Source organism: Tursiops truncatus, chromosome 14, assembly GCF_011762595.2.
Source record: "Tursiops truncatus isolate mTurTru1 chromosome 14, mTurTru1.mat.Y, whole genome shotgun sequence".
Lineage (NCBI taxonomy): Eukaryota > Metazoa > Chordata > Mammalia > Artiodactyla > Delphinidae > Tursiops > Tursiops truncatus.
The window spans coordinates 1,610,724-1,624,808 of NC_047047.1; the positions used below are offsets into that span (position 1 = coordinate 1,610,724).

Below are 14,085 nucleotides of genomic sequence, written 5' to 3' on the forward strand. Positions count from 1 at the left end.
GTCTTATGCGTAAATACACCTGCATGAAGTTTTAAACGTGTGTCTAGTGTGAACAAGCAGAAATGGATTCTACTAAGTCTCTCATCTCAGTTAATAAGTGACCTTTTTACATGTAAAGACTTTCTAAAGGGACTGATGTTACCTACAACGCCCACAGGTTCTTGCGTTTTTAACCACTTTGGGGCATAAGATTTTTCCCATGGAAATGTTGGGGCAGCTTTCTTAGGAAAGTCTCTGGGGAGGTGTGAGTCACTTAGGTGTTCTGTGCCGCATTTGGGGACCCGCCAGCTGGGACTCTGGAGGCTGCGGGGTGGGGAGCTGGAGGGCTTGTGCTGGGGCTCGTCCTGGAGGCCGTCCTGGAGGAGGTGTCTCGGGAGGGAAGCAGGGCTGGCGCAGGGCCTCTGCGCGTGGCCTGGGAAGGACGCCAGTCGCCAGCCTGCCGGGGCTCCCCAGACCGCCTCATCCGGGCAGCTTCCATTCTGTGTAACCGCTGGCATGAACGCAGGTCCGGCTGGCGGGGCAGGGTTCCGGGCCAGCTCTCCTCGGGTCGGGGGGCCGGGGGGGCAGGGTTCCAGGCCAGCTCCCCTCGGGTCGGGGGGCAGGAGGGCTCCCCATTCCGTGGCTGCTGCCCTTCGTGTGTGATGCTGCCTGACCCTTAGCCACCTGATGGTTTTAGGGAGACCTGGAGGCGGGGAAGCTTCCTCCTCTGACAGCCCCCTGCCTTATCTGGAGAATTTTAAACAGAATAGTATCTTGTGATTTGAACCCTCTGATCGGTTTAGGATGCGTGTCCTTGTCTGCTTTGAAGGCCTTCAGTTGAGCCACCGCAGGGTCTGTATCTGTTCCTCGGGGGCCGGAGTTGTGAGGGTTCGTGGGAGGTGAGCAGGGCTCCTCTTTCCTGGGCGCGTTTGATGCTGTGATCACACAAGGCGGGCAGCCTGTGTGACAGGGATGGGGGCCCCTGGGACCTCAGCCACCCTTTCTGCCCAGGCGGGAGGAACTTTGCCCGGATCCTGGGTCGATGGGAGATTAAAGCACCTGCCTGTGCTCTGGTTCTGGTTGTTCCGCTGCGTGACCGACCCCTTCAGGACTTGCACAGAGCAGCGGCTGTTTCACCACCCTCATGGGTCTGTGGGGTGGGAATTTGAAAAGCAGAGTCTGTTCTCTGGTGGCGTCTAGCCTGACGGTTGGGACTCACACAGCGGGGCTGGAGGGTCCCCTTCCCGGAGACTCGGCTGGCAAGTCTGCCCCTGAGGACAGCTCGGCCGGCGTGGTTGTTGGAGCCCCCGTGGGTGACCTGTCTGCCCTCGGGTGGTCGCGGTCCTGCCGGCTGGCCCTGGGCTGCAGGATCCGGTGTTTCCAGCAACCGAGGCCCACATGCACGCTGGTTCTGACGGGCTGCCCAGACTGTGGGGAGGGCCAGGACCCCTCCTCTGATGGGATGTGTCACCTGTGGCACCAGGGAGGGTCTCGCTCTCTGAACATCACGCTGACGCTGCGGAGTGCAGCAGACGGGCTGGGCCTGGCCTCTGCTGAGCCCTGTCTCGGGACCCGAGAGGAGCAGGGGCGGCCAGGGGAAGGCGCCCGCACTGCAGCGTCCTGGAACTTTCTCCACAGACGGTGCGTGGTTCAGATGAGCCCAGGAGCCTGGGCGGTACGGGTTTCCATTGTGAATCCGCCTCTGGATGAAGCGTTTCTTACCTGCGCAGGTGGAGCATCTTTCTCGGTCAGTGGGCTGCGTGGCCCTGAGGGTTTCACGAGGTCTCCGTGCTCAGTTTGGGTTTGATCACGTGTCCCACGGGCGTCTGGGGGGAATGAGCTTAGCAGCCGGTTTGGGGAAAACAAGGCGCCTGTCTCCGTGGGAGTGGGGATGAGCCCGGGCCCTAGACGGGCTATGCAGGCCTGGGAAGGAGGCCCCCGCATGGCCCTGTCACACGGCTGTGGGGTGACCTGACAAGTCACAGGTGCTCCTCTTGGCTCTGGTCTTCAGCTGTGATGTGGGAGTGACAGTGTGACCTTGGACTTGGAAATGGTGAGCCCGGAAGGCCCCTGCAAGGGCCCTGGCGTCATTCCAGCGCCACCGAGTCCCTGAGCCACCTTGTCCTTGTCCTGAGACCCAGGCCGGGTCTGTTCAGGGTCTGTTCCTGCCCCCCGTTAGATACCTCTCCACGTCACTGTGGGATGGAGAGGGAGGCGAGAGTGCGTTTGTCCCAGCCGTTATCCCTCCCGCAGCCGCCCCCCAGCTCTTAGCCTGTGACAAACCCGTGTCACACCCGCCCTGACCTCCCGGCCCATCCTGACGCCCTGTCCTCTGCTTTCAGCTCGCTTCTCCCCTGCCCGTCTGCCCCTCACACCCCTGCTTCCTCTGGTGCTGAAACCCTGCTGCCTTCACCACGCTGAGTGATGCTGGTCACCTGCTAACCAGGGCCCAGCTACCTAAGGGGAAGCAGTGGTGCTCGCCTTCAGTTCATGGGCAGAATCCTCGGGGGAGCTTGTCAGGAACACAGCCCCCGAGGCCCACCCTGAGCTGCAGCCTCGTCTTCCCTCCCCAGGGACCTCTGCTGCCCTTCTCCTCCCAGGGCATCCATCTCCTGCTGAGCCCAGAAGGCGGCTCTGCTTCTGAAGATAAAAAGGACTAAGCAAGTGATGTTTGTGAGAAAGGAAAAGCATTCCCTGACCTCCGTTTGGCTGGTTTTGGTGCCTGGCCTGCCCGTGCTTGGTGTTTTGAGTGAATAAGGACACTCCTGCTCTTGCAGGGAGACCCGCCCTAAGCCGCCAGTTAAAAAGAGGTGTGCCGTGGTCACCATGGCCACACGGGGGGCCACAGCGTACCCTGCGGGGGGGGGGGGGGCGCTGTCCCGAGAATGGAGTGCCCCGGCGAGGTGCCCGGAGACCCTGTAAAGGCAGCTGAAGTGGTGAGGAGGTGCGGAGTCCTGCGGGAGCAGGGGCTGCAAGGGGGTCCGATGGTGGGGGGGTGGGTCACGAAGCCCTGGGGTGGGCGGGGAAGAGCAGCTGGGGAGGAGGGCACGTGTCCAGGTGCCGCGAAGGGGCATTTCCCGCCCACGGTCCGCATTATCCGTCTGTAAAGGGCGGCGAAGCTCCTGAGGTGCGCGTCTTCCCCGGCAGATCCCGGGCCGCCCGCGCTTCCTGAGGGAGACGAAGAAGCAGAGCCCTGCTGGGGCCAGGGGGATGACTCGGGAGACCTGTGTGTCTACTTCCCGGGACGGGGAGGGCAGCCTTACCTGCTCTCAGGTGGTCTAGGTGACTGCAGGAGGACCGAGAAATGTCTCCAAAATAGACATTTTAAAGAGATTCAGGAAGAGGTTGAGAAGGAGAAAACGGAATAAACTAATAACCGCGGGATGATTTGGGAAGACGGTCAAAAGGCTGTCACCACTCGGAAGGCACCTTAGGGCCTGGGTCATCTCAGGCGCAGTTAGTTCCCTGGCACAGAGAGAGGGGGACGCTTCCGGGCTGTTTTGATGAGGAGCTAATCCTAAAGCCAGAATGAGACAAGGTACTCATTTCAGGTCCACAGTGAGGACAAGTGTCGCAGGGTCTGCACCTCCTGGTTCACGGGCACCTGGCATCCCAGGTGAGCAGTGACCCAGATAGAGACTGGGGACAGGGGGCATGCAGCTTAGCAGGGGCTCAAGAACCTTTCCCCTCCTTTTTACAAAGCAAGGTAAGCACATAGATACAAGGAAAAAATAGTCAGCATTTGAACTCAGTATTTTGGCGTCTTCAGACAGTCTTTTTTTTTTCTGTGTAATTTTTAGTAGCAGATATATTTTCTCGTCTGGGGCCGTCACACCTGCATTATCAGGTTGCAGCATGGTTTCGTTGCCATATTTTTATTGAGATGTAATTGATATATAACGTTTTATTAGTTTCAGGTGTACATGTGATGATTCAATGTGCGTGTGTGTGTTGGGAAATGATCACCATAAGTTTACTTAACATCCATCACCACACAGTTAGATTTTTTTTTTTTTTTTTTTTTTTTGCGGTACGCGGGCCTCTCACCGCTGCGGCCTCTCGGGTTATGGAGCACAGGCTCCGGACGCGCAGGCTCAGCGGCCATGGCTCACGGGCGCAGCCGCTTCGCGGCATGTGGGATCTTCCCAGGCCGGGGCACGAACCTGTGTCCCCTGCATCGGCAGGCGGACTCTCAACCACTGCGCCACCAGGGAAGCGCCACAGTTACAGATTTGTGTGCGTGTGTGATGAGATCCTGGAAGACTCACTGTCTTAGCAGCTTCCTTCAAATACTTAGGACAGTGCTGTTAACTACAGTCATATGCTGTACACGACATCCCCAGGACTTATTTTAACCCCATTTCACACCACATATCCCTCACCTCCCACCTCCCACGTCTGGCAACCGCTGATCTGTTCTCTGTACCTGTGAGCTTGGGTTTTTGTTGTTTGTTTTTAGAGTCTATGTGTAAGTGAGATCCTACGGTATTTGTTTTTCTCTGACATTCACTTGGTGTAATGCCTTGAGGATCCAGCAACGTTGCCGCACATGGCAAGATCTCCGTCTTTTCGTGGCTGAATCATATTCCATTGTGTATATACACCGTATCTTCTTTACCCATTCATCCGTCAGTGGACGCTCACCTGACGTCTGTATCCTGGCTGTTGTGAATAGTGCCGCAGTGAACATAGAGGTACATGTATCCTTCGGAATTAGTGTTCTCATTGCCTTTGGATAAATAGCCTGGAGTGGAATTGCTGGATCGGGTGGTAGTTCTGTTTTTAATTTTTTGAGGAACCTCTGCACCGTTTTCCGTAGCGGCTGCACCAGTTTACATTCCCACCAACAGTGAGTGAACCAGGGTTCCCTTTTCTCCGCACCCTCACCAACACCTGTTATCGCTTATCTTTTTTGATAATTGTTACAGTCATATTTAATGACTTTATGATTTCATCACGTGAATGGCTATATCATAATTTATATAATAGTTCCCCAACTGTAATGTATTTTGGTTTACTCTTAATTATAAATAAGGCTGTGACTTGTGAAGGCCGCTTTCTTGTGTGTATACTTATTTCCTGAGGATAATCCTCAAAAGTAGGATCCCATGGTCCAAAGGCATAAACATTTGTTTTATAATGAGTAACGAATATAGTACAGCTCCATTTTAATTTCTCCCATTTCTTGCTTACTTGCCACTTTCTACTTATTATCTTTTCGATCATAGTTTCCTCTTGTATTGGAAGAGGGCTGTGCTTCTATGGTTTCATCATGCCCCTTGTTCACAACGGGGCTCTCTTGCAAGGAGCATGATTTTGGACACTGAGAACTCTGCAGTGAACGTTCATCAGCCCCCCTGCTGGGTATCAGCAGGTGCAGTGAGAACATGCCTAGTGTCGCCCCTCACCTCAGGGCCTTCCCAAGCTCCCAGGACTGCCGGCCCCGGACTCCAGGGTGTGTGTGTGTTTGCTCCCTGCCTTCCCCAGCGTCTGGCAGCACCCGAGTGCTCCTGGCCTCGGGAGGGGCGCATCCCTGGGGGAGTGCTCACGTGGGGCCGTGTCGGCATGTGGACAGAGCCTTAGCGACACCGTTCTCTGTGGGCGTCTCTGTGAGGTACACTCTGGTCAGTAACTTCAAGTGCGTGTCGTGGTCTAGTGTGTCTGTAAAGTCACCCCTGGTGAAATCCACTGCGGCAGCCGGACTGGTTTAGACGCGGTTACTCAGCTGTCTGCCGTCAGGGAGGTGGCCCAGCAGACGAGGCTGTGATGTAGGGGAGCTGGGTGAGGGCTGAGAGAGAGGACGGCCACAGGGTCAGGCCATCCTCTACTTCTCTGAGTCTCGGTCTCATCGACGTTGGAGGGGAGGGGTTGGACTGGGCCCTGGGATCTCTTTGATTCTTGCAGGTCTTTGATTCCCGTGACCGGCTCTTCCTCAAAGGCTGGGGACGTACTGCGTATCAAAGCACGTGCACCGTGGCACTCCAGGCCCCAGAAGGTTATGCCAGCGTCAGGGGTGTATAGGGCCACCTTTTCGCTGATGTTTAGTCGCACTTACTATTTTATTTATGTAGGTACGTATGTATGTATTACAGCATGCAGGGTCTTAGTGCCCCGACCAGGGATCGAACCTGCACCCCCTGCAGTGGAAGCACGGAGTCCTGACCGCTGGACCGCCAGGGAAGTCCCAGGACTTATTATTTTGAAAGTGTGCATTTTATTGTCTTCGTGAGCTATAGTTTTCATAGGCAACTTTAAGATATTGGTTAAAAGTTAATATTGTATTAGTTGGAGTCCTTGAATGTTGTGAACTTAAATATTGACTGCTCCTTTCTCTTTCTCTTACAGCTATTTGGGGCAACTTGGTTAACATGAGGTAATTGTTTTTAATAACTCGGCTGTTACGTTTGGGTTGAGAGGATACATTTCATTGTTGCATGTACACCGTGACGTCATGGGCTGATTGAGGACGATGTAAAAGCGGAACTGAGCTTGGTGTTCACACGTCCAGCGCGTCTTCTGTCCTGGGGTGTTCCGGAGGACGCAGCTGGTTATCACGCTGACCCAAGTCCAGCTCAGATGTGACGGTGAATCTCGAGGCAGCCGTGGCGGCTCCTTGGTGCCCGCCTCCGGCCTTCCTGGCCTTGTAGACAGAAGAGGGCGGACCTGAGCTTTCAGGCTCCTGAAATGTAAATGGCATTTCTGGGCGGCTTGAGCAAAGCACTCAGGGGCACCTTTCCAAAGCCTCTTAGGGAAACCGAGGCTGCCCTCACCCCCAGGAGCAGACCAGTGGATGCTTGAGCCCACTGTCCGTCCCAGGGGAGGGAGGGCCCGGGGACCTTCTGGCCTGAGTGAGCATTATTTGTGTTGCTCAGCAGAGCATGAGGGACACTTGTAAGAGTCAAATCCTTGTGTCAGTATTCTTAAAAAAAAAAAAAAAAAAAAAAAATCAGCGAAAGTCATAAGCATTATTGTAAAAACAGATTTGGTGCCGTGAGTACAGTTTTACATTTAAAGAAAAACCCCCTCCACTTTGTACTTCTTGGTGTGACTGTCAAAGAGTGGCAGTCGCACTGCGGCGGCAGCAGGCTTGGGAAGTCAGCGCAGCTGCGGGCAGCCGGGGAGGGTCGCTCTGCCCCCACCGGGCTCTTCACGTCCAGTGGGGTTTGCAGGGCGGCTGGGGCCGTGTTGACCCAGTTCCTCCCGCCGGGGCTGGTGTGTGTCTCCTGACAGAGGCCCCTGTGTGTGGCTGGAGGGCTGCTCAGGCCCCATTAAAGGAGCTCTGTCTTTGCACTTGGAAAAACTCCATTTTGCATTAAATCCCAGGAAAGCCCAGCAGAGAAACTTGTACTCCCTATAGACACGCTTCCTGCCTCTAATTTACAATCCCGTGTTGGGTGGAATGTGAAAGTGAGATGGTCTTAGTTTAACAGAAGCGCCCCGTCAGGTGGTGGTGAGCCTGGGGTACGGCGCTGAGGGGCTACCCCCAGCCCCCTCCTCCCCCGCCATCCTGGGGGGTTGGTGCCCGGGATGGGTTCCTGGGGAGGAGGGGGCGACGTGCACCCTTTGGCCTGTGTTGCGGTGGTTTGTTCAGAAATACACCTGGGAGTCACAAAGTCTTCCTGGTCTCAGTTTTGTAGTTTTCTACTCAACAGGTCCATCCAGGAAAATGGTGAACTCAAGATTGAAAGCAGGATTGAAGAGGTTAGTCTCTTTTCCAGACTTTGCCCCTCCTTTTCCTGCTCATTGGTCCACTTCAGTCCCTTTGCTTGCGCTGGTATCTTTATCGTGGCTGCTTGATGCTGACCTGTGATTCTGAAACCGTCTCGCAGGAAATCATTCCCTCATTTAAGAAGGACTTTGTTAGGCTGTGGCCGCACCTGTGTGGGCATTTGTCCATTTGTTAAGGTGCAGTGTGTTAGATCTGCCCTCCAGGCAAGATGGATTTAAGCTCTTACGTGACTTTTCAGGGGAGCCTTTCCAGGCTTCCTTAGAGGAACGGCAGTGAGGACCTTCACCAGGGATGGGGGCAGGGGCCACCCTCCACTCACCTGAGCAGGTGCCAGCAGGAAACACGGCCCGGCTCGTTTGCGAGGACCCGGGGACACACAGAGCAGGGCGGGCGCACGAGCGGAGGGGAGGCTGCGGCCTGCCTCACTGAAAGCCGGCAACTCTAGCCCACGTCACACCTTCTGGTTAAAATAATTGCTCGTGTTTTAGTCCAGCGTCGGTGCAGACAGACTGTTGTAATCTGGGCTGCGGGAGCACTGGGAGCTGCTCACGGTGACTTGGAGCCACATACCGGCCGTCCTGTGCAGCCCCGGCCCTGGCCCGCGAATGCAGTGGACGCACGGCCTGCGACGCGGGCGCTGTGCTGATGGCAGGCGGCACACCGGGGGCAGCCCCCGGGCGTCCTCTCTCTCACCTGAAGAGAAGTGGGGGTGGTGACCACCTGTTTTCACGAGCCTGAACCCCCTTTGACTTTGCCCGTGAGGTCGGGAAGGAAAAAGGTGAATGTCCTGAGGGCTTAGGCATCTCTGGAGCGAGAGATTCCAACACGCAGTTCAGTATCTCGATTCTAGGATTGTGAGTCACGGGGTCTTACTTAACCTCAAGTTGGAGGTGAATCGTAGAAGGAATTAAAATCTGTTTCACATCACGTCCTGTCCCTCTGGAACATCAGAGTGGGTGAACGTGGTGGAGGACTGGGTTTCTGCTTGAAAACTGATACTGGTTATTTTCGTTTTAGATCGTTGAACCACTAAGAGAGAAAATCAGAGATTTGGAAAAAAGGTATGTGTACTTTTTCTTTTGTCTAAGAAAATACTTATATCTTGCTGACCTTAGAAGGTCAATATCTAATGTCAGTTCATCTCACCTGAGTAATTAACTCTGTAATTTCAAAGATACAAGGCACTTTCAAGACAGGGACTTTTCCACGAGAACGTCAATTTTTACTATAAAATTCGGATGCAGTGTTTTTAAATCTTTTTTTCCTTTGCTCATTAAAAAGTATTTCTGATGAAAGCTATGGGCTCTCTCCAGAAAAAAAAAATATTTAAATGATTTTTTTAACATCTTTATTGGAGTATAATTGCTTTACAATGTTGTGTTTTTGCTGTATAACAGAGTGAATTAGCTACATGCATACGTATATCCCCATATCTCCTCCCTCTTGCATCTCCCTGCCACCATCCCCATCCCCATCCCCATCCCTTCTAGGTGGTCGCAAAGCACTGAGCTGACCTCCCTGTGCTATGCGGCTGCTTCCCACTAGCTATCTGTTTCACATTTGGTAGTATATATATGTCCATGCCACTCTCTCACTTCGTCCCAGCTTACCCTTCCCCTTGCCTTTGTCCTTTATTCCTGTCCTGCCCCTAGATTCATCAGAACCATTTTTTTTTAGATTCCATATATATGTGTTAGTGTACGGTATTTGTTTTTCTCTTTCTGACTTACTTCACTCTGTGTGACAGACTCTAGGTCCATCCACCTCACTACAAATAACTCAATTTCGTTTCTTTTTATGGCTGAATAATATTCCATCGTATATACGTGCCACATCTTTATCCATTCATCTGTTGATGGACAGTTGCTTGCATGTCTTGGCTACTGTAAATAGTGCTGCAGTGAACATTGTGGTATGTGACTCTTTGATGGTTTTCTCAGGGTATGTGCTCCGTATTGGGATTGCTGGGTCACATGGTAGTTCTATTTTTAGTTTTTTAAGGAACCTCCATACTGTTCTCTATAGTGGCTGTATCAATTTACATTCTCATCAACAGTGCAGGAGGGTTCCCTTTTCTCCACACTCTCTCCCGCATTTATTATTTGTAGATTTTTTGATGATGGCCATTCTGACAGGTGTGAGGTGATACCACACTGTACTTTTGATTTGCATTTCTCTAATGATTAGTGATGTTGAGCATCCTTTCATGTGTGTGTTGGCAATCTGTATGTCTTCTTTGGAGAAATGTCTATTTAGGTCTTCTGCCCATTTTTGGATTGGGTTTTTTTTTTTTTTTTTGCAGTACACGGGCCTCTCACTGTCGTGGCCTCTCCCGTTGCAGAGCACAGGCTCCGGACACACAGGCTCAGCAGCCATGGCTCACGGGCCTAGCCGCTCTGCGGCATGTGGGATCTTCCTGGACCGGGGCACGAACCTGTGTCCCCTGCATCGGCAGGCGGACTCTCAATCACTGCGCCACCAGGGAAGCCCCTGTGCAAAAGCTTTTAAGTTTCATTAGGTCCCATTTGTTTATTGTTGTTTTTATTTACATTACTCTAGGAGGTGGATCAAAAAAGATCTTGCTGTTATTTATGTCATAGAGTGTTCTGCCTATGTTTTCCTCTAAGAGTTTTATAGTGTCTGGCCTTACATTTAGGTCTTTAATCCATTTTGAGTTTATTTTTGTGTATGGTGTTAGGAATTGTTCTAATTTCATTCTTTTGCATGTAGCTGTCCAGTTTTCTCAGCACCATTTGTTGAAGTGTCTGTCTTTTCTCTGTTATATACTCTTGCCTCCTTTATCAAAGATAAGGTGACCATATGTGCATGAGTTTATCTCCGGCCTTTCTGTCCTGTTCCATTGAGCTGTATTTGTTTTTGTGCCAGTACCATACTGTCTTGATTACTGTAGCTTTGTAGTATAGTCTGAATTCTGGGAGACTGATTCTTCCAGCTCCATTTTTCTTTCTCAGGATTGCTTTGGCTATTCGGGGTCTTTTGTGTTTCCATACAAATTGCGAAATTTTTTGTTCTAGTTCTGTGAAAAATGCCAGTGGTAGTTTGATAGGGATTGCATTGAATCTGTAGACTGCTTTGGGTAGTAGAGTCATTCTCACAATGTTGATTCTTCCAATCCAAGAACATGGTATATCTCTCCCTCTGTTGGTATCATCTTTAATTTCTTTCACCAGTGTCTTATAGTTTTCTGAATACAGGTCTTTTGTCTCCTTAGGTAGGTTTATTCCTAGATATTTTATTCTTTTTGTTGCAGTGGTAAATAAGAGTGCTTCCTTCATTTCTCTTTCAGATTTTTCATCATTAGTGTATAGGAATGCAAGAGATTTCTGTGCATTAATTTTGTATCCTGCTACTTTACCAAATTCATTGATTAGCTCTAGTACTTTTCTGGTAGCATCTTTAGGATTCTCTGTGTATAGTATGATGTCATCTGCAAACAGTGACAGTTTTACTTCTTTTCCGATTTGTATTCCTTTTATTTCCTTTTCTTCTCTGAGTGCTGTGGCTAAAACTTCCAAAACTATGTTGAATAAGAGTGGTGAGAGTGGACAGCCTTGCATTGTTCCTGATCTTAGAGGAAATGGTTTCAGTTTTTCACCATTGAGGATGATGTTGGCTGTGGGTTTGTCATATATGGCCTTTATTATGTTGAGGTAAGTTCCCTCTATGCCCACTTTCTGGAGAGTTTTATCATAAATGAGTGTTGGATTTTGTCAAGCTTTTTCTGCATCTGTTGAGATGATCATATGGTTTTTATCCTTCAATTTGTTAATATGGTGTAACACATTGATTTGCGTATATTAAAGAATCCTTGCATTCCTGGGATAAACCCCACTTGATCATGGTGTATGATCCTTTTAATGTGCTGTTAAATTCTGTTTGCTAGTATTTTGTTGAGGATTTTTGCATCTATATTCATCAGTGATATTGGCCTGTAGTTTTCTTTCTGACATCTTTGTCTGGTTTGGGTATCAGAGTGATGGTGGCCTCGTAGAATGAGTTTGGGAGTGTTCCTCCCTCTGCAATATTTTGGAAGAGTTTGAGAAGGATAGGTGTTAGCTTTTCTCTAAATGTTTGATAGAATTCGCCTGTGAAGCCATCTGTTCCTGGACTTTTGTTTGTTGGCAGATTTTTAATCACAGTTTCTGTTTCAGTGCTGTGATTGGTCTGTTTGTATTTTGTATTTCTTCCTGGTTCTGTCTCAGGAGGTTGTGTTTTTCTAAGAATTTGTGCATTTCTTCCAGGTTGTCCATTTTATCAGCATATAGTTGCTTGTAGTAATCTCTCATGATCCTTGGTATTTCTGCAGTGTCAGTTGTTACTTCTCCTTTTTCATTTCTAATTCTATTGATTTGAGTTTTCTCCCTTTTTTTCTTGATGAGTCTGGCTAATGGTTTATCAATTTTGTTTATCTTCTCAGAGAACCAGCTTTTAGTTTTTATTGATCTTTGCTATTTCCCTCATTTCTTTTTCATTTATTTCTGATCTGATCTTTGATTTCTTTCCTTCTAACTTTTTTGGTTTTTTTTTGTTTTTCTTTCTTAATTGCTTTAGGTGTAAGGTTAGGTTGTTTATTTGAGATTTTTCTTATTTCTTGTGGTAGGATTGTTTGCTATAAACTTCCCTGTTAGAACTGCTTTTGCTGCATCCCATAGGTTTTGCATCATCATGTTTTCATTGTCATTTGTCTCTAGGTATTTTTTTGATTTCCTCCTCAGTGATTTCTTGGTTATTTAGTAGCGTAATGTTTAGCCTCCATGTGTTTGCATTTTTTACAGTTCTTTTTCCTGTAATTGATATCTAGCCTCATAGCATTGTGGTCAGAAAAGATACTTGATACGATTTCAGTTTTCTTAAATTTACCAAGGCTTGATTTGTGACCCAAGATATGGTCTGTCCTGGGGAATGTTTCATGAGCACTTGAGAAGAAAGTGTATTCTGTTGTTTTTGGATGGAATGTCCTATAAATATCAATTAATTGAAGCTTGTATTTCCTTATTTATTTTCATTTTGGATGATCTGTCCATTGGTGAAAGTGGGGTGTTAAAGTCCCCTACTATGATTGTGTTAGTGTTGATTTCCCCTTTTATGGCTGTTAACATTTGCCTTATGTATTGAGGTGCTTCTGTGTTGGGTGCATAAATATTTACAATTGTTATATCTTCCTGGATTGATTCCTTGAACATTATGTAGTGTCCTTCTTTGTCTCTTGTAATAGTCTTTATTTTAAAGTCTATTTTGTCTGATATGAGTATTGCTACTCCAGCTTTCTTTTGATTTCCATTTGCATGGAATATCTTTTTCCATCCCCTCACTTTCAGTCTGTATGTGTCCCTAGGTCTGAAGTGGGTCTCTTGTAAACAGCATATATACGGGTCTTATTTTTGTATCCATTTAGCCAGTCTGTGTCTTTTGGTTGGAGCATTTAATCCATTTACATTAAAGGTAATTATTGATATGTATGTTCCTATTACCATTTTCTTCATTGTTTTGGTTTTGTAGGTCTTTTACTTCTCTTTTGTTTCCTGTGTAGAGAAGTTCCTTTAGCATTTGTTGTAAAGCTGGTTTGGTGGTGCTGAAGTCTCTTAACTTTTCCTTGTCTGTAAAGGTTTTAGTTTCTCTTGAAAATCTGAATGGCATCCTTGCTGGGTAGAGTAACCTTGGTTGTAGGTTTTTCCCTTTCATCACTTTAAATATGTCCTGCCCCTCCCTTTTGGCTTGCAGAGTTTCTGCTGAAAGATCAGCTGTTAACCTTATGGAGATTCCCTTGTATGTTATTGCTTTTCCCTTGCTGCTTTTAATATTTTTGCTTTGTGTTTAACTGTTGATAGTTTGATTACTATGTGTCTTGGCGTGTTTCTCTTTGGGTTTGTCCTGTGTGGGACTCTCTGTCCTTCCTGGACTTGGGTGACTATTTCCTTTCCCATGTTAGGGAAGTTTTCAACTATAATCTCTTCAGATATTTTCTCAGACCCTTTCCTTTTCTCTTCTTCTTCTGGGACCCCTGTAATTCGGATGTTGGTGCGTTTAATATTGTCCTAGAGGTCTCTGAGACTGTCCTGAATTCTTTTCATTCTTTTGTCTTTATTCTGCTCTACGGTAGTTATTTCCACTATTTTATCTTCCAGCTCACTTATCCGTTCTTCTGCCTCAGTTATTCTGCTATTGATTTCTTCTAGAGTATTTTTTTTTTTCCTGGTATGCGGGCCTCTCACTGTTGTGGCCCCTCCCGCTGTGGAGCACAGGCTCTGGACGCGTAGGCTCAGTGGCCATGGCTCACGGGCCCAGCTGCTCCGTGGCATGTGGGATCCTCCCAGATCGGGGTGTGAACCCCCGTCCCCTGCATCGGCAGGCAGACT

The 14,085-nt window shown here is 48.9% G+C and overlaps 1 protein-coding gene across 21 annotated transcripts in view; it reads left to right on the forward strand.

The window, feature by feature from the left end:
• Window positions 1–14,085, forward strand: part of UXS1 (UDP-glucuronate decarboxylase 1) — a 73,939-nt gene that overhangs the window by 10,167 nt on the left and 49,687 nt on the right. For 9 of the 21 annotated variants that reach the window (XR_012325568.1, XR_012325567.1, XM_073790938.1 and 6 more), the window contains exons 2-4: window positions 6,325–6,352; window positions 7,617–7,680; window positions 8,726–8,769. Coding sequence is in view for 12 of the 21 variants with exons in the window: in XM_073790938.1 (XP_073647039.1) it covers window positions 6,325–6,352; window positions 7,617–7,680; window positions 8,726–8,769 (136 nt within the window). In the remaining 9 variants the exon portion in view is untranslated. Of the gene's footprint in view, window positions 1–6,324; window positions 6,353–6,379; window positions 6,666–7,616; window positions 7,681–8,725; window positions 8,770–14,085 lie in introns of those variants that run through there. The other 12 variants (XM_073790937.1, XM_033838872.2, XM_073790941.1 and 9 more) reach the window with 6 other exon arrangements.